Source organism: Condylura cristata, unplaced genomic scaffold (genome assembly GCF_000260355.1).
Source record: "Condylura cristata isolate star-nosed mole 26May11 unplaced genomic scaffold, ConCri1.0 scaffold00009, whole genome shotgun sequence".
In the NCBI taxonomy this organism is placed as follows: Eukaryota; Metazoa; Chordata; class Mammalia; order Eulipotyphla; family Talpidae; genus Condylura; species Condylura cristata.
The window spans coordinates 44,463,759-44,484,891 of record NW_004567110.1 but is presented as its reverse complement, the minus strand read 5'-3'; the positions used below and the strand labels follow the sequence as shown (position 1 = coordinate 44,484,891).

General features: G+C 36.8%; 1 protein-coding gene across 2 annotated transcripts in view; it reads left to right on the top strand.

Moving 5' to 3' along the window:
• KCNB2 (potassium channel, voltage gated Shab related subfamily B, member 2) overlaps nucleotides 1–21,133 on the top strand; it is a 354,089-nt gene that overhangs the window by 22,960 nt on the left and 309,996 nt on the right. For both annotated transcript variants that reach the window (XM_004679802.2, XM_012723032.1), the window contains exon 2: nucleotides 1,756–2,436. In XM_004679802.2, coding sequence (XP_004679859.1) covers nucleotides 1,858–2,436 — 579 coding nt within the window. In that variant the 5' untranslated portion in view covers nucleotides 1,756–1,857. The remainder of the gene's footprint in view (nucleotides 1–1,755; nucleotides 2,437–21,133) is intronic.

Sequence of the window (21,133 nt, the reverse complement as noted above, 5' to 3'; positions counted from 1 at the left end):
GAAAGTGGATGTTTTTGCTTAAAATAGCTCTGTAAGAATGTATTGAAAAATTCCCTACTCAAGTGTATTTACTAGCCATGTTTGAAGTACATCTTATATAGTTAATCTACATTTTCCTCCCTTAACTTGACTTATTTACATTTGAGAGAATAGTTGGCTTCCAGGAGGAGAAATAAATCTAACTTATAGGAGCAGAGAATCTGGAGGCATGCAGAAATTGGTATGCATCTTGAAAGAGAGTTCTAATTAGAAAGACCTCTTAAATCTAAAAGCTTTTCCCTTTGGTATAAGTCACTGACTATGTGAAACATGGTATTTTACATAAAAACTAGTGTTTTGAATGAATTGCTTGACGCTCCATGGTCCTGTACAACATTATAAAGGAAGATCAACTAGGATGCTTGCTGCTGCAAATCAGAATAATAGATCAACAAGACAGAACCCTAGAACATTAATATCTTAAAGAATTAGTACACAACAGAAAAGAGCTGTGAAGTAAAAGAATACAAACACATATACATATTGTGTTGAGTATTATATAGACACAAACATATACATATAAAATGCAAATATTGATGAATTTCAGGGAAGTGATTCAGATAACTCCATTTATGCATTTTTGAGTGCCAAATATATTTCTTTGGTCTTCTTTGTAAAAAACAAGGAATTGTTTATTTGACATTTATTGAACTCTTTAATATGTAAGTAATTATATTCATTGATAAGGTTATAAAAACAGAAGATACTCTTTTGTTTACAAGGGCTTCCAGCATCCTGTGGGAAAGATAGCACTGCAGTGGTATAATGAGGTAGAGGAAACATTCACAGAAGTTTTCTTCCTAGAAGAAGAAAAATGTGAAAAGGTTTCTAGGGGAAGGGAAGTCTGAACTGATTCTTAAAGATAAAGTGGCAGTCAGGCAAAAGGAAATGAAAAAATAGCATGAATAAAGGCCAGGAGCTTAAGATAGAATGATGTGTGTAGGATCTGGGATTATTAGGATATAGCGATGAAGAGATGAGAGTTGAGGGTGGAGAGATAGGTCAGACCCAGTACGGCGAACTGCATTTTATATTACCAGTAATCATGTGCCTTCATACAGCTTAAAGCATGGCAGGATCAAATTTGCATCCTACAGATCACTCTAGAAGCTGTATGGGAATGGTTTTCAAATAGAAAAAACAGAATTCAAGAGTTAATTTAAGAAGCTGTTACACAAATGTGAGCAAGAAATACTCAGTAGTTCAACCAGTTTCCTGATTCAGGGATTGAGTGATGATGGCTGAGGGCTTAAGCAGTATTTGGGAGATACCTTTGGTAAGACTTGGTGCTTATGTGGATGTGGGTGGATAAATTGGATTTCTCAAGAGTTTTAGCTTAGTGGCTGGGTGTGGGGGTGTGGAGGACCATAAATCTGAGATGGGCAAGAGACATAAAGTAGTTGGGCAGCTTAGTGATAAATGGTCAATTTGGTTTAAGGTAGCCATGATTTATCTAGAAATAATTGATCAGCACATGTACATTTTACTCTATAGCTGAAGAAAGATCTGAGTACACATTCTCTTTTGTGTAGTAATATCCTGTGTTATCTTTCTCCTCTTTTAGCTTAAAGCAAATATGTACATCTCCATAAATACATAGTAATTAATATTATACCTCCTGGGTGTGTATGAACAACAAATGTTGGCATTAGAACAGGAAAAGCTTTGAGATCAAAATGCAAGTCATCAAATAGTTGTTTTCGCTTTTTCTTCCAGTTTTGTCTGTGGAAATGCCTGTGTCAGAAGGGCACTGCTTCAGCTGACTTGCTCGGCTCTTTCTTTTGAGGACCCTGGCTCTGGGGCTCTGTCCAGTTCAAAATGGCAGAAAAGGCTCCCCCAGCCTTAAACAGGAAGACTTCCCGGTCCACACTTTCTCTTCCACCTGAACCTGTGGACATTATTAGGAGCAAAACATGCTCCAGGAGAGTTAAAATCAATGTGGGGGGCCTCAACCACGAAGTACTGTGGAGAACGTTGGACAGGCTGCCCAGGACAAGGCTGGGGAAGCTTCGGGACTGCAACACACACGAGAGCCTCCTGGAGGTGTGCGATGACTACAATCTGAACGAGAACGAGTATTTCTTTGATCGACATCCAGGAGCCTTTACGTCCATTTTAAATTTCTACCGGACAGGGAAACTCCACATGATGGAAGAAATGTGTGCCCTCTCTTTTGGCCAAGAGCTTGATTACTGGGGGATTGATGAGATCTACTTAGAGTCCTGCTGCCAGGCCAGATACCATCAAAAGAAAGAGCAAATGAATGAAGAACTGAGGCGAGAGGCAGAGACTATGAGAGAGCGGGAGGGAGAAGAGTTCGATAACACCTGTTGTCCTGAGAAAAGGAAGAAACTGTGGGACTTGCTGGAGAAACCCAACTCGTCGGTGGCTGCAAAGGTATGAAATTCATAGTCTTGCTTTCCAGTTTGTGGTCAGAAAAGATTAACATCTACCTTCCAGAGAGCATCACTGTCTATGCTTAGGATGTTTGGGAAAGAGCACAAAATGTGGTTATAAAGTGAAAAATTCTTTCCAAAATTTGAATAGGTTAAACAGAATGACTCTTCCTGTGTCATGTCATAAGATGGCAGTACTCTTTCATAGATAGGTTTTTCCTGGTGCTTTGTGGTGCTGATGACTTGGAAATTCTGGAAATACATCCATTCGATGTGAAATCTTGCAGGAGGCTGAGGCCTGGCTTTCATCCCGAATTAAGTCAAGGTGCTGTTGTTGTAGTGGAGCAGAATCCGATAAGCAGGTTCTTAGGAAGTTCAAAGAAAGGCAGGAATGTGTGGTACCATGTAGCTGGTGGGTATGTGGTGGTGGGGAGCCCATGAGGAGAAAAGGACTGTGTTGGTTCAAGGGATGTTTCAAAGTAAAGGATGTGTCAAAGTGAACCTCACACCTTGTGAGGTTCCCTCTGACAGTGATGCTTTTTGGATGTCTGCCCCCCCCCCCCCATAACTGAGGTGTTATTGTGACTCAGAGTTCATAAAAGTTTTTGCTTAAAAGAAAGCTAAAGTCATGTGTTTCCATTGTGCCTTACTTAGCTAAATCTCAGAATAAAATATTTTGCTTCTAATTCTAGTATTTAATTAAACTTATTCTGTTTAACATATTTTAGTTAGAGCTTTGAGGGTTATCTCAATCCAATTTTCAACCCATATGCTAAGTACACTATTACAATATGAACTATGAGTAAAAAGTTAAGAAGCATCCTTAGCTATGCAAGTATATGTTTTACACATTCTATAAATTGGAATATGAAATAGAAAAAGGGTGTTTCATACAAGTTCTTTTGGTGTTTTATAGTGTTTTCAGTGCTTTCTTATAACCAGTAAAGATTATGGGAATAGATCTTATATGCCTGTTGATTGGAAATTAAGATTCTGTCTGATAATCTACAAAATATGAGTAATGTAAATAATCTGCTGAATGCAGATGATCTTAAACTGCTTATAATACTCTTTGATATATTTAATTTTGTGTCTTGTTGACTTCTAAAGACATTTGCCTTCTGACCAAATGAGGAACTAAATGAAATAAAAGTTGTTTCTGTGTGCATAATGAAAAAAATGCATGTTTTGGGTAAATGGAAGTTCTTGACTAGACTTGTTCATAGTTAGGATGATTTGCTTTCTTTTGTTTAGCATGGAAGAAAGAAATAGATGTGATATATTTGTGGATGTAGGTTGAGAAAGGTTAATTCTCTTTTTAATGTTGTGTTTAGTTATATATTTGAGTAACTAAAAACATTGAGTGAATTTTGAAAATGTATGAGATAGATTCTGGATTTAAAGGAGTATTTTGTATGGAATGAACTCTTTCAAGTCTCTTGGCAGCTAAGAAATAAATTATTCTTCCACTAAGTATTCTAGAAGGAGTTAGCTGACTTTATAAAAATAAGCTGCTAAGTAAACAAAAAAACCTCCAAAGGCTACTGTGGTCTGCATGTTCATAACATTATTTACATATATCTAAATTTAAGGGCTGCTATATGAAAAAAATTTAAATCTTGACATTTTTTAAAGAATTTCTAGTAATATTGGAATAAAGTCCAATAAACTAATTTCTCAGATAAGATAGTCATTTAATCTCAAAAGTTTAGAAAAAGTAGTTAGATCTTGATCTTTAAAAAGATAATGTGGACAGATATACAATGCCATTGTATACCTCTATATCAAAACTTTCTTCAATTGCTGTTTGTGTTATAGATACCTCAGAATCCCTCTTATACTGTGATGCTCTTGTATAGGAATGCTAAGAATCTATGTGCTTTTCCTAACTTGCTTAGGAGTAAGATGTCTGGAGAAGAATGTTTACCTTGCCTTTTCAGTTATTGCTTATTCGGTTTGGTAATTCAGTTGAACATATACAGAATGTGCTGTGTGTGCCACACACATTATAACACATCCAAGACACTCCTCTCCACAATTTAAGACATCTTAACTTACACAGAGATTTCATATGCTTGAAAATATGTTTCTATTTCTTTTTTGATTTTCCGGTATTTTATAAGTTATCTATAATACTTTTTGTATTCATTAACCTGGAGTAAATACTCATTTGTGAATAAGCAATAATTCTTTAGTCTATGTTATTTGCATCCACTATGATATACAAAATTATTACAAGGCCACAGCTCTGTAATCTTTTGTCTTTGGCTATAATCCAGACAATAACAGTCAGGCTCTTATAACATATACTTCTTGGTGACACTTCTGTTTATTGAACTTTCTGGCATTTTAATAATGGGGAAAAATGCCAAGACAGAGTTTCAGAGTGAAACATGGAATGTCCATGTTTTAACAAATCAACATTTTTATATGTTCTTATGGAATATAATTGTATTTATTTACAAAATAATTACAATATTAATAGAAATAGTTATTTTGTAGCTTTCTGTGGTGTGGTATGATTTTCTCATGGGACACAAATCTTTACCCATATGATGGGCTTGTCAGTGTATCTTCTTGACTGTACCTGCACCCTCATGTGGACTTGATGTGTAAGCTTCAAGTTGAACCTATGTGTGAATGTGAGGTCTAGCCAGATGAGCCCAGGGTTGGGGTGAATTTTTGGGTTCCTAGACATGGCATTGCTGGTTCTGGTATGACTTTCATAGGAATGTACAAGCAGAAGAGATAGGTTTAACTCCTTGCCAGTTTCTTGGGTGCGAGTGAATTTGAATTAGACTTAATCCTATATTTCTTCCCACCCAAGGTAGTTTAGTTTACCTCTAGATGGAAACATTTTTCTTTTCTTTGGGCTCTTTCCAAAGGAACTGCAGTAGTTTTCCTCCTTTAAATACTGCATATACAGTGTCAATCTAGGAGGTGTTTGAAAGTATTTAAAGGAGATGGGGCCTCCAACAGGCAATAGTATCAGCCTTTGGGATGAAACAACAACCAGGAACTAGCACAGCCTATCTGGCATCTGAAAGACATTAGACTTAGTGCTGTGTATGCCGTCACTCTGGGTATTTGAGATGGTGAAGAACAATGGAAGTCAAAGCCTCTGCAGGCAAACCCAGGTAGGAGTAGCCAGCCCCCCAAAGCAAGCCTCCACCAGGGCATACATGGGCATGGTGTAGAGGAGAGTGTGTCCATGGGCCAGTCTCAAGGGCCGGACAGGACACTATTGATAAATCATACACATCCCTGATTTGAGAAGAACAGCATAAAGCAAAACCTACGGAAAGTATTTCTACCTCTCTGAGCTAGTAAGTGCCACTGATAGCCTTATCAGGCAGGGTCGAACATCTAGTGGGCAGTCGGGGTGCACTGTTCATTGTGTACTTCCCTCTCCCCAGATTCCTCACATAGTCACAGCTACCACATTTATTTATTTATTTTTAACCTAAGGAGTTCTCCTTATTCCTGTTAGATTTTTGTTCACTTCTCTCTTCCTCTTCATTTCTCCTTCTCTCTCTTCTTCAAGAAATGGTTCTATATTAAGGAAAGGGAGGAGAATTAATTAAATAATTATCTCAATTTTTTTCCCATGAATGACCTTCTAAGGAGAAAAGTTTAGTCAAAGAGTTAAATTTAAATATCCCCTAAAGAGAGAAACTAAACATTAAAGCCAAAATTCTATGAAGGAGGGTGGAGTTTAGGGCGCTATATGTAATTGTATACCTAAGATTTTGCTCACATCTTCCCTCAAGAACTGCTTTTCTCTCCATGGCAGCAACTCTACCCCCATTGAAAATTCACAAACTAGAGGGAAGGGGATGATCATGTCTTCTGGCACCTGAACATCCCCACGGCCATTGCCCTTTGCTTGGCTTATGCAGCACCTACAACAAGCCTGGAAGAGTGGAGAAACCGTAGTTGTCGTTGGGTTGAGAGAGGAGCTAGTGGTGGCGGATGCATAGGATCCAGCCCCTGGAGCTCCAGTTCTCTAGAAAGCCAGAAGCCCAAGCTCCAAGTCTCCCAGGAGACACTGCTCTTTGGTTGCCCTATTGGTGCTAACTTCTTAAGGACCATGCCTACTCCACTAACCCATTAAAGTGTGGGGTTTTTTTAAAGTCACAGATATAGTGAAAAGAAAATAAATCTAAAGGAAAAAAACTGCATACTCACCAAAGACAAAAAAATTCAAAACCTTCTCATTCCATGTATAGTATATGGATCAGTTACTCTTATCTTTGAATTAAAAAGAAGTGTTGGATCAGAGCCACAAATGATTTTCTTTTAATTCAAGAACAGAACTTTTATATGTTGTGCTTACCTATACATATACTCAAGTGAACAATTCAGCCTATAAAGAAATCCCTTGATTTAGATTTCTGATGATTTTCTTAGTGATAAACAATAATAATACACAATAAGCATTAACACCGTAATGAATGCCCCCTCCTCCCTCACTCCCAATGAACTGATAATAATGTGGGCACACAAAGAAATAAATCTACCAGTCAGGTACTTCTGTGGACTGTGCAATACTCCAGTTCTTACCTGGGATTATCAGGGACTTAATTAACGTGCAAGTCATGCTGTTTGGGCCTGACTATTTACTGTTTTCCCCTCTATCCCTGTCTTTCTAGGCCTAGCTGCATAGATAAAGTGGTTTGTGTTTTCCGATAATGTGACACCAAGGTCCAGAGGTGTTCGCCACAGGGAACATTAAGGAATTTGGTCAGACTGTGCAAAATTAATTTGGAGATACAGTTTTTCCTTTCTAAATATATAATCCTTGCAGACAAACAGGTTGAAATCCTGGAAGAAATTAGGCATAAAAAATAAAGCAGATCAGATAGAAAACAACATTGTATTTGTTTAAAATTCCTCAGGTGTCCCATCACTTGCCTGTGTGGTCCTGTCTTTAGAGCTGTGCTTCTCTGACTTCCCTGAAAGACAGCCCTGCAAAATGCACCACTCTGCCTGCTTGGTTTTACTTGATCAGGAGAGAAGGGCACAGAAAGAAGCAGAAATTGATAAAAAGCTCACATTCCACATCCTATTACCTAGGCTGCTATAGGTCCTGGTTTTACTGAGATTAACCTGCTTAATGGCTTTGTCTGAGACTAAATACTAATAGCATCAGCTTTCACACTTAGCAGGCATCCCAATTTGGACAATGCACTATATGATCACCTTACATACAAATATTCTTGAAAATAGAAAAAATAGTATCCAAGAATCTTGTACTTTTTATTTCCTCTTTGCTTTTTGATTACATTTTTTTCCATCTTTTTTGGAAAAATCATTGGTTTCCATTAATATTAAAATTCCCTTCAAGCTTGGTTTTTAAATGTCAATAAGTAATTATCATTTTTAAAGTGGAAAAAAAATACTGAGGAGTTCTTTGTACATTATTTAATGTTATAAAACAGCACTTTGGCAGTATTTAAATATTCTGGTTTTGAAAATCTATGTACACTGCTTTAGTTATTAACAGATTTGTTTTCCTTATTTCAAGTGAGAGTTTCTAATGTGAATGATGAACTATTTTAGGTAAACATAAGTATTATGAAGGAATGGTCACAATATTTAATACTCTCCACTTTGGAAGACTAAAAGAGCTTAAAGAATACTTTAAACTAAATGTCCGTATCTGAGACTTTCTCCCATTTTTTTTTAAAGAGAAACAAATACTTTCCATATGATAAGAATTCATAAGAAAATTCTTATGTGTGTGTGCCTTGATCTTGAGTAGCTTTCCCATATGTTTTGCTTTTAATTACTTATGTTGTCAAGTGGAATTTTGCTCTGAAAATTTCGTTTAATAAGTTCATGAACATTCATTCATGTAATGCTTTGATTGCTCAAGGAGATGGCTAGTAGTTACCTCATTCACATTAATTCATGTTACTTTTCCCCAGCATATTAGATATTACCCTGGTCATTTTTATGGCTATCAACTAGTGTTAAGAGATGGTACGTACATCTTGCACTGAAACTGGGCAGAAGATGCATTTTGAATGCCACTGTTCTTTATTTCATTTTGCTAGTCACTTTTATATTTTACAGAAATATTTGGCATATAGCATGAAATGGAATAATCTCTTCCCAAAGAATCTGTTAATGTAAAAATAGCCAATTTTATTAAATATCAAATATTATACATAAAATGGTAAATTTATTGAATAGTAAATACTGACCAAATTGAATATTCACAAAAGAAAGCTTTTTATTTTTCTACACTCCCACCTTGTTCCATAAAAAACAGGTTCTCACTAGCCCATTAGAAGTACATGTCATCCATTCAAATAAAGTAATAATAAAAAATAAAGCTAGAATTTTTTTTAGCTGGTAACACCAGAGAATGCTTCATTTTCTGCAAATTGTTTTCAGTAATTTTAATTGAAAAAGACAATCTCATAATTTAAAAGAGTGAAATTCATAAATAATATGTATCTGTGATTGGAAAAATTTACCTGCCTGGTGTTGGAGAACACAGTTAACTTACTCAGTGTGAAAATCATTCATAGTATTGTACACATACCTTGACTCTATATCCATGTGATTCAACTGTTCTGATATAGAAGGATATTTTAAAAATAATACTTAGTTCTAAAAGAATTTCTGGAATATAAATTCCCTTTTGATCAAAGCAGAGTCACATAGGAAAGATCTCCAGTTGCTAATGTATAATTCATTAAGTAACCACAGATTACCATAGCTTATTTTGGTTGGGGACTGATTTGCCATTAGGAGTTTTACTCTCCTGGAGAATTACCTAGAGTTCTATGACACTTAATAATCTGCAATGTACTGAGGCACACATCTGAATTCTGTATAAGCTGAGCTTGGTGTCTAAGAGTTAGCTAGTGACTTGGGTAAGTGAGTATCACTGACCTCCCAACACTTTTAGCCTTGCCCATTTTTTTTTCTCCCACTCTCACTCATTCATAAAGGAGATTACATCACAGAGTAGAGACTTGTGAACTTTCTGCACACATCCCTCACTAAGAATATCCTCTAAATATACAGTGATGTGAAACAATATTATCTCAATTTAAGAGTTTAAACAAAGATGAATATCTTATTTAGATATTTTAAGGGTGATAGAAGGTTTTTACATAGTTAAGATCTTTAAAGCAGTTCTTGCCCACCAATAGCCTGGTGTCATTAAAATCCATGCTACCTCTACAGTAGAATAGAGAAAAATAAAGGGGTGCCTGGGCAAGGCAGCCCACATTTTCCACATAGCATGTGGACACAGACAGCAGGCTGCATTATGTAGCTACTGCAACATCCAGTCCTTCCCTCTCCTTACTCTTCCCCTGTAGCTCCTGGACTGTAGTTGATGATAACTTTGTAGGTATTATCAGACCTCTCTGCAGTTTCTGTCAGCCTTACAGACATAACCAATCTAGAATAATGTACCTAGACAAGAGCCAGCTGGGAACAGAGAAATGTAGTGACTGGCACAGAAACAGAGAATGGAGAAGTGGAAGAAGTCGTTTGCTCTCTTGTCTCTTAAACTTTTCCAGGAGGCACTAAAAGCTAACAGTAAAACTATATCAGATTTTGTACCTAAATTATTTTTGGCTATGTATACATCTATGTGTAAGTTAAATCCTTAGCTAATGCATAAAATAAATCTTTTATTCTAATGCTTTTAATTCTTTCAAGTGAAAGAGTTCTGTATCTTAGTAAGGATCCTGCTGTTCATGTGTGGTGTGTGAAAGGGAGAGAGATTCATGCACAGTGCCACCTTTTCATTAAAACATATTGTATCATAAGAACCCACATGAACAAACATGTAATGCATTCCAACCCATTATGGTAATTTAGATGACAGCATTGTTATCTCAATAAGACAACCCATTTGAAATAGGATATTTTTTGTGAAAACCTAATCTGTCATGAAATCCATGGCAAAAGGCAAGTGCTTTAGTGGTCCAAGAACTGTGGGAAGAAGTACTTGACTTTTTTCAAGATGCTAGAGGTCATTGCCTCCCCGATTTCACACTTTTACTTATGTCTCGTTGAGTCACTCCTAAAACAACCACAAGTGTTGAATGCTGCTTTAAATAGCATCTCAAGCCTACACCATAGCAGTGCCAAGGGCAGCTAAGGAATCCTGGTGAGGCTCCAAGTGGGTTCGCTTGGTTGGAGCACCCTTCAGGGCAGCAAACCTCAGGATATTTGCACGTGAGTGGAAGAACTCCCAACCTTCTGATCATTGCTTTATCTCAAATAAGATAAAAGCTAGAGAGCAAATTTGGATACTCCAGTACAAGTATTGACCTAGTCATCCATATTAAATCCTTAAACAAACATGTTCCTCAAATTCGATTTACAAAAACATTTTTTTGAGGTAACGTTGGTTTACAAACTGTACCTGATTTAATGGTATAGATTCACTCCTCTTCATATGTATGTTACCACACCACACCTACCACCAAGGTACCCATAACCCTCTGTCGTAGTCCATCAGGCCCTCCTTCCCCTTTATTTCTTATCACCCCTAACTTCCTTGCCCTCTGTTAACCTCAAAGAGTCAGATTTCACTTCATATCTTAAAGCTGTCTGTCTTTGACAGCAATTTGTATAGAACAGTCTAACTTGTACATTAGTGTTTGAAGCGCATAGTTTTAATGAGAATTTGGTAGCATGAAAAATAAATCAGTGCCACTGTCTGTAAAATACAGCAACATATGTGTGATGTTGTGAATTGGATGTATTTCATGTATACAATGGAAACTTTCACTTTGGGAAACTAGCAAGAAGCCCTCTATAGTATCTTTAAGGTGAGCAACTTGTTCCATTTCAGTGGAACTTTTGGATTAGAGTCAGAAAAACTTTACTAGTCAGTCTTGCTTAAGGTGATAATTTGCAGTACTACATGTGGAGTGAACTACAAATACAATGAAAGAAAATATAAAATAGGCTAGAATCTAGGGTAACATGAATTTAACATTACACATTTGTTATGTAAAAATGCTAGCATATTTTATTATATTTTTTAAATGAAAAGATTTTCCTGCAGGTGTGAAAATTATTGTATTATATAAGTAAAGTAATTGCATTATGAGGAATATTAAAATTCAAAGCAAAAATCAGCTTGAAGCAATGGTCTTTATTTTTCAAACTCCAGCTCATAGCCTATTGTAAATATTTTAAATTGTATGGAGTATTTACAAAGTGCTAATCACACACTTTTTTTTCCAAATTTTTGTATATAGATTATTCATAAGGTAGCTTAAAGGGGAGCAAGCTGTTTTAATAGGCATATTTTAACAATATGTTAGGTACATTTATGAGCTTAAAGAACGAAAGTTTTATTACAATTGAAAAAACATTAGGTCCTAGGGTCTCTGTGTTTACCTGTCTGTTATTACCGGGCATATGCCAAAGTTTTGGTGAATTTTTCTACCTTGCGCACTTTGATGCAAACTTCTAAAATTGCCTCTGAAAATTAGATGACAGATCTCTGATGGTGATCTGACATTCTGATGGATTGTACTGGGTAGCCTTATGATGTGCTTTTAATGCAGGAAAGGTGCCCAAGGCAACTCCCTCATTTCTGCCAGTGGATACTTTGAAAATACACAAATGCTCATTTATCATTGCAGCTCAGCCCAAAAGAAAAACATGTCTTTATTATGTCCTTCAAGCTCTTATCCCCTCTCTTTCCAAGGAGTGTCACCTCCCCCTGCTCTTCTTCTCTACACATTGCTTTTCAGTCCCTTCAGCCCTTGCACAGGAATACAGAGGAAACTTGTTCCACCGCCTTTCATCACACAGCCCTCTGGACCCCTTAAGAGCCCTCCTTATCCGGGAGGTTAACTTCATGGAAGGATTAATGATGTTTCCATTAAATTTTTCTTTGAGTCCAGTTAGATTTCACATTTATTTATTTTTTGGTTTGGTTCTAAATCTTTTCATGAGGTGATATCACATAAATATCAGTAAAATTGAATATAGTAAAAGAATACAAATTAGAGAAGGTAAATAAACCTAAAAAAAAAAGGACTTCATTTTGTCTTTAAATTATAAACTAGGCATTTGTTTTTCTTTATACTAAAGCTTCAGCGTCGGAGAGTAGACAGGCTTTGTTTCTCTTCAGCACTTGAAAATTATTATCCTAATAGTTCTTTCCTCTCTGCTTGAGAGAACCTAGTTTTTCACCCACCCTGTCTGTGCAAATTATGCTGGTTTTTCTTCTCACTCTCTCATAATAGTTGTCACTATCACCAGAGCATTCTGTTTTTAGCAGAAATTTCACTCTAGGGGGAGAAACTGGTTAATTGATACCTGATACAGTACCAGATGCTCTCCACAAGGCTATATAAACTTCTGTTCTCAGAGTCCTTTGTGAACTATCGCTCTAAATTCCTGATATCATCAGAATTCTTGCAATACTGCTTGCTGGTCTTGTTATTCAAAAAGAGCCTTGTTGCCTGCAGTCCAGAGAATCATGAAATGAACCTCACATTTTCTTGTCTCTTCAATTACTTATCTGATCTTTCTCAAAGAGTAGTTGGGAAAATTTTTATACTGAGCATTGTGTGTACCATGTATTGAGCTTAGAAGTTCTTAATACCAGCCCTTAAAGGAGCAGTCAAAGAACTTTTTCTGTATAGGGCCAGACAGTAAGCATTCTCAGTCTGGAGGCCATATGGTCTCTGTCCTTGCACTGCAGGCAGACCCTGACAAATGTAAACAAATGGGTATAATGACTTCCAATAAAGCTTGACAGCAGGCTGATTGTGGTCCATGGACCTTAATTTGTTTGGCTAGTGCTACTTTATAACAGCCCCATGAGAAGACATCATTAATCCCCTTATACAGAGCCAAAGCTCAGAAATACCACATTCATGTTGCTTGTCTTGTTAAGAATATTGGGGCCCTCCCTGGTGGCGCAGCGGGTTAAAGCACAGCACTGAGAAGCTAAAGCCACTTCCACATGAGTTCGATTCCCGCCTGTCCCGGAGGTGACTACATGGCGCGGCAGACCTCTCCTGACCCGCCCGCTGCTCCCCTCAGCAGTGTACTTCGTCGATCTGCCTGTTCTGCTCCTCTCTCTGTCTCTGGTGAATCCTCTCACCCTCCACATCTCTGGCCTGTACTCCAGTTCCATATGAATAAATAAATAAATCTTTTAAAAAAAAAGAATATTGGGATTTGTTTTTTATTTTAAATATTTATTTATGTATGTATACATAACAGGGGTCCAGGCCAAAGGTGCAGGGGTGAGAGGACTCACCAGAGACAGAATGGGGAACAGAACAGGCAGATTGACTGAAATAAACAGCTGAGGGGGGTCAGCGGGCAAAACAGGTCCACAGCACCATGTGGTTCACTTCCTGGCCAGCGATGAAACTTGCGAGAAGTGGGAGTTGCTGCTGGTAGATTTGCAACGCTGTGCTGTAACCCGTTGTGCCACCAGGAGGTCCCAAGATTATTGAGATTTGTACCCAGTCAAACTGAAACCTGGCTTTCCCACAGTTTTTCTTCCTGTCCAGATGCATTTTCCATTTCCTTCTCATAGTCTGTATTTTATTCCTGTCACTCTACAATATTCACTGAAGACTTTTTTTTTATGACTGAGAATCACCTTTACACTGTACCTGCTTCCTATCAGAAAGGACAATAATTATTATTATTATCTTATAGTTAAATGAGAGCTCTTAAGTCACTCAATAGACTTTCTCATTTCACTTCCCCCAACCCCACCTTGAATCTGTTCTCCACATAGCCCACAGAATTTCCTTTTGAAAGAGTATCTCCCATCAGATTTTTGAGTCCAAACCTCAAGGACACCACATGGCCTGCAGTCTAGTTCTAACTCCTTGTCATTGCATTTCATATTATCACCACATTCCTATTCAACCACAAACTTTGCTACTTGCTCCTTATATACAATCTCCAGTTATTCCAAACCATCCTGGACACACTTCTGGAGCAGAGCACTGGTCTGACCCACCTGCTCACTGTATTCAACAAGCCAGAGTCTCACATGGTTTATTCTTCCAAAGAGGACATTGCTCTTTCCCATTCCCATTCACACAGTACCACCTTGTGTATTTCCTGCAGCCCCACCTCTGCACACCAGCACTCTCCTGACCCTGTGGCCACCACAGTTGCCCTGACTTGGAATGCTTTCTGTCCTTGTTTGTCTTTATCTCAGCTCATCTGTTGCTTTTATGTGATATCCTCCTGAGTCTTCCTCCTATTTTTCCCCACTTCTTTTTTTCCCCCATGATTATAATCTAGAGATTCTATCTGTGCTATAATCATCTCCTCAGTTAGGATGTCACACGTGGGGTGGGGGGTGGGGGAGGACCAAACCTTGTCTTTTCATCTTCAATTCCTGACACATAGCTCAGTTCCTGGCATGCACCAAATACTCAGAACCTGCCACCAAATGGCAACAAGGACAAAAATAACAGTAAGACCAAATGTTTCACAATATTTCTCTTTTTCTGTGAAGATTAAATAATATAACAGAGGTTGAATAATTAATCCCAGTAATTAAACCTGAGCAATGCTAGGCTTGTTTTCTGCAATTTAACAAGCTGAATGTCTTATCCATTGTAAATGGTTTTATATTAATTGAAATAAGCTGAGAACCATATATGTGGGTTTTTCATTTTTACATTGTATAAATTCTCCATCTAGAATAGCGTGTAGGCTGCTATGTATTCCACGGAGCTTATGCAAAGAAAGGCATCAAGTGCTGCTGAAAGGCAATCTTTCAGATGCTTGGCTTTGCTGTGATTGCTCATTTGAACTAAACTTCAGGTTCTGGAAACTCTTCATAGGTAAAACATGTATGCATAGAGGGAGAAGGTCTAGATTTGGCCCCAAATGATGGGCAACACTTCCATGACTTCTAGAGGATAGGCAGAACATTTTTTTAAAAAAACAATTGATTTAACATTGGTTTATTGTACTAAATGAGATCCAGAATACAGCTTCATACCTCTCTCTCTCATATGTGTGTGTGTGTGTGTGTGTGTCATGCTGCTCCCTGCACCCTCTACTGAAGTTCTGCTTCCCTTCACCACCACCCAATTGTTCACTTCTCCCCTTTTTGTCTTTGCCTCTCCCCTTACTCCTCAGGTAACCACCATATTCTGCTCACTTAAGTTTCCTGTATTTTGTTAGTTCAATGGATAGATCTTTGTTTATCTTTACCCTCCTTTCCCTTCACCCACCCTTTAGAGGACCTTGGGTGCAATGGAGGTTATTCCAATAGTCAGGAAAGTTACAACTGCAGATAAACACAGGACTTGAATGGAGACAGATGTCCAACATGGAGTCCTTTGTGGGGGATATGAACAAAATATGAAAAACTGAATTCTTAATGACATAATGCCAAAACATAAGATCAAGAATATTTAAATATTTACTGCACAAACTCAGTAAATCATAATGTTATCAACTTAGGGGAACTGACTGTATTATGACCCAAATTTTTTTCCTGGAAATTCCTAGTTTGAATTTTTTAAAAAGTAGAAATTAGGTATTCCTTTTATTCTCAACAGTTCTTGCTATCATTGTACCACTTGGTCATCAAATGTGTACAAATTTTGTTCTGATGTTTCACATTGTACTCATGGGATTTTCTAATTTGGTTTTTCAGAAAGAGGTTTAGAGATGCTTTTACAATTTTCAGTTACTTATGAAGACATTTTGCCTTGTTTCAATTGAATAATTCATAAAATTGTCATTTCAAGAGCTATTTTGTATATAAGAAACTGGAAGCCTTCTAAGAATTCAAATCAGATAGCTGCTAAGAGTAATAATGTTTTCATTTGTTAAACCTTAGAAGGCTTTGGCATTATTATATTTGTTTTTGAGCATCTAGTAGTATTGTCTTATATTTTAATCTTTCTATTCTACTACAAAAGGAAGCTGTCTAAAATATGTTTTAGTTCTACCTTTACTTTGTGCACTGACCAGAGGAAAGTCATCTTTGATAAAATTACTTTTTTTTTCATTTTCTTGACATTTTAAACTGTAAATTACTTTATAGAGGTACTATTGGTTTACATCACTGTTTGTGTAATAAAATTTTATGGGAGACAAAATTGATAGGTATAAAATGACCAGAAAACTCTCCTTTTACAACCATAAATTTGAATAAACTTTCATTTGGTTTGGCATTTATAATTTCAGAGAAAGGATATAGTTATGTGAATTTTAACAGATAGGGAAAGCTGTGTGAAAGAGAGGGAGACAAGTAGGAAGAACAGAAAAACATTTGGTAGAGAGGGAAAAAGCATAAATAAAGGCTAACCATGGGATTAAGATGCCTAATTCATGCATAGGGCATTAGACAAACTGTCAGACAAGGAATCAAGTTGAAATGAACAAGGAGGGCCTTGAACTGCCCAGCTTGTGTGCCCACCTGAGCATGCCTGTTATAATGGATGACAGAAGGTCAACTGACACCAATATGCCAGTTGCTGGCAGGAAGCTGTTAGGGAGTTCAGGTAACACAGTGATGGGGGACAGAGGCTTCTCATTTGGACTGAAGGCTGATTTTTGTCTCAGGCAGGTTAGGGACCTTCCTGAACCTCATATTCTCAATGGCATAGTTGGAGAGGATGCTGTTGCTGAATTCAGTTTTGTGAAGATCAAATGGGTTAGTAAACTGAATTGTCGGTACACAAGAATTCCTAGAATATACTATGTGTTAGGACTACATTATTATCATCATTACTCAAAATAGTCCATTCTGAACTAACACCAACAGAATTTTTTTCCATGAATACTTTGCATTTTGAGTAATTTTATTAGCCTGTAAAAGATAACATCTACATGTAGGTAATAAACTATTTTCATTTCATTTTCAAACCAAACCTTTAAAAGCTGTTAATTAGATTAATGTTTATTGATTTTTCTAAATTTTCATTAAAATGATAGTTCAGATAAAAGAAGCCTGGAATATAAATTAAAATTTAATGTTTCAATAGTCTATTTTTGGGAAATGGAGCCTATTAATAGAAATAATAAAAATAAAAATGAACTGGCTGTTCCAATGTTTGATTACAGTCTGGCCTTTGTGTTCATTGCTGATCTCCTGATGGTTGCCATCATAGTAATCACCAAAATTAATATAACTGCCTGGAAGTTGTGCAGCTAAAAATAGCTTTGTCTTTTTCACAAACAATGCCTTTGACTGAGAAAGGAAAGTGATCAGACTATCACTTTTACTTTCCGGTTGTGCTCACTGCCTCATGTTTATTATCGAGTATCTATTAATAGAGTGTGAAATTGAACACAGATCATTAACCTTCTAAATTCCTGTCATTATGATACATTAACAGTAATATGTTTGATTGCAAATAATTATTTGGATCAGCAAGAATTGGATTCAAAGTAAACTTCATCACATTCATAAAATTTTCCATGCTGAATTTCAAAATCTCCTATTTGAAATAAATTCTGTAATGACACCAGACTGGTTAGAAAAACATTATTACTCATAGAAATTAAACAGTTTTAATTACTAGTTTTCCATGCAGAGCCACCTTTTCTGAACTTAAGTTATTTTGTACAAGATTTGTTTCCTGACATGTACTTTTAGATGAATAATAAGTAATAAGCTTCTCTCAAATAAAAATATCAGCTTTTAAAATTGATATTATCTTTTAAAACATCATCTTCTTTAAGAATATGAATAACCAGGTCTTGTTTACTCTGAATTATTTAATGCATTATATAGAAAAATATAAATTAATGTGATAAATAAGTGACCAAACAGATTGTAGAAAAGTTGACAGAGAGACTAGATGAAAAGATAGTCAATCTAGAAGTAAACTAGGTAGATGGGGTGTGGAAGCAAAAGGAAAGTATTCATAGGAAAATAGAAAGGAAACTGGGTAATTTAACATATAAATATTCATGACACAAATACCCCCATATAATTGATGGAAGAAGGCAACAGAGTTAAAGAAGGCTTTAGTGTTAAAGCAAACAGGAAGATGGGTGAATTGGTGGTGGGAAGCCCATAGGGGTTACAATTGAGAATCGAACATAGTAAGTGGGGTAAAATAAAATAGAGCTTATTAAATAAATAAATAAAAATAGAATAGAACATACTAAAAATTTATCCCTTGGTAGAGGAAAATAAATCAAAAAACATGGTTCTGGACTACTGGTGGGGTGATGATTCAGTTTTAAATAGTCTTTCCAGAAAAGGCTTCACTGAAAAGATAACTTTTCAACAAACTTTTGAAGAAGTGAAGGAGCTCTGTAAATGTCTAAATGTCTAGTTCCAGGCACGACTAGAATCATGTTGGGCAACACTGGTTCTCAACTGGAGGTGATTTTGTCCTTTGAGGAATATTTAGCAAGGCAAGAGAAAGTTTTGGTGTTCATCTTTGAGGAAAGGGAAGCTGCTGCCATCTGGTGGATGGAGGCCAGGGGTGCAGCTAAGCATTCTGTAGACACAGGGCAGCCCCCAATGACAAAAATGATCTAGCCCCAAAAGTGAGCAGTGTCAATGTCAAGATGTCCCAGTGTACTGCAAGTACACCTACAGTGCCATACACCTGGGAGAAACTTTTAGAACATTTGATCTTAGACAGAAATGGCAGTTATGTCCTGAAGAGCCTTGTCCCTTCTCACTAGGCTTTTGTGTGGGAAATAATGAGAGCCAAGGGCGAGTTCTGGGTGGACGTGAGCTGTTTCACAGTTTAACAGGCTTACCCTGACTCCTCTGTTAAAAATAGACTTTGGCTTGGGGCAAAAATAAAGCTGGAGTCTCTTATCATAACGCTGAATCACAACAAATGGTAATGCTACATAGGATGAATGAGTATGTTAAGTATTCAAGAAAATAGCACCTGGAATATTTACATTTTGTGTCTTTCATTGTAAAGCTGGGGCTTATGGGTGTATGGTCCTAACTGCTCTTTTTTTTTTTTTTAATTATGGAGAAAAATCACTCTCAAAATTTAGGTCTCTGAAGTTAACAGAAATAGAAAAACTAAATTTTCTCAGGAAAAATATAAAACATAAACCAACAGCCCCCTTTTTAAAAATATAAACCAGTTTTAGAATTCTAGTAGTGGTAGATTTGTCTCTGACAATCCTTATAATTAATTAACCTTGTTTTAGTTCTGTCTAAAAAATAAATAGAAGAAAAAAATAAAACTAGGCACAATTTCAGATACCTTTTTTAAAAGGGATATCTAAAGAGGGTTATTTAAGAAAAAAATCAATTGCAGAAGATAAATAGTCAAGTGTAGGGTTTTTTAGAGAACAAATTCAGGAGTATATAAACAGGGGTGACTTCATAAAAGCTGGCAAATCCAAAGTCAAGAAAATGCTCCACACCTTACTTGGCTCTGGTACTTGGAGTGAGGCTCAGGCTGACAGACCTCTTTCCTTTATCCAACTCATTCATTGATGGACACTTTGGTTGTATCCAAATGTTGTTATTAAAAATAATGCTACAGTGAACATAGGGATACATGTAACATTTTAATTAGTGTTTTTTAAGTCTTTGGATAAATATCTAGAATTACTGGGTCATATGGTATTCCTATCCTTAATTTTTTGAGGAATCTTTATAGCAGTTTTTCATAGTAGCTACACCAGTTTACACACACCTGAAGCTTGTATAATGTTAAAACCAATGTGTAATATTCATAAAAATTTTAAAGTAAACAAGAGCCTTTTACTTCAGCTCCCTAAGGCTAATGCAGAGGATGCATTATTTCTCTGCCCTTAGTTATAAATAAATAAAACTATGCATTTATATTTATATAGCTACCTTAACGTTTATGTAATTATATTCTTTAGCATTTACACAGATTCCTTAGTTATAAGTAGCAACAATAATTTACAGGAAGTGAAAACCATTTTTTTTTAAATTACCCAAGATTGAGACTCTTATATCAAGGTCCATGTACTGATGATAAGCCACTATATAGGAACAGGACCTGCTCTCAGGAAAACCATGATATGTTGTATGATCTTGATTCACTGAGCAAGTGATACAGCTGTACCTACTATCTTCTGAAAAAGGCACAACCTTAGACAGAAAGTTCAGGATCATGGAGCATATCCTATCCTTTGCTCTCTACTAGTCAAAACCACCATCCAGTGCCCTTGTTTGAGGCTGTTAGAGAATAAAGACCAAAAGTTCCTCTGCACCTTTTCGAGGCTCATATCTCTTGACTTTCTACTCTGAATTATTAGAGGGCTGTGGGGGCATAAGGATGCTTCTGGAGCCTCTTCCTTGCCAATCAGGCTACAGAGGGCCTTCATGCACAGAGCATCACTTCTCAGGTCTCAAGCCTCGTGCTGTCATCAGCTTGAGGTCACTGTCCTTTTTCAAGCATGATGCTGAGGATCCCGTGGCTTCATGCACATTGTGTGGCTTTGCAGAATACCTGGCAAATTGCATGCACTCTGTAAAGGTTTTGTTTGTTGTTATTGGTCAGTTGGATGTTTTCAAGCTTTGCAAATATTATGCAGGTAGTAGGAGAAAAGTTACAAGTAATCCTCTAGGAATTGTTCATAATGTTGAAATTGATTGTTTTCTTTAAGAAATCTTCCTGGGGCCCTCCCTGGTGGCACAGTGGGTTAAAGCACAGCACTATACAGCTAACCATGGCCCCTTCAGTAGGAGTTTGATCCCCAGTCAGGGAGGTGACCCACATGGCATGGCAGACTTT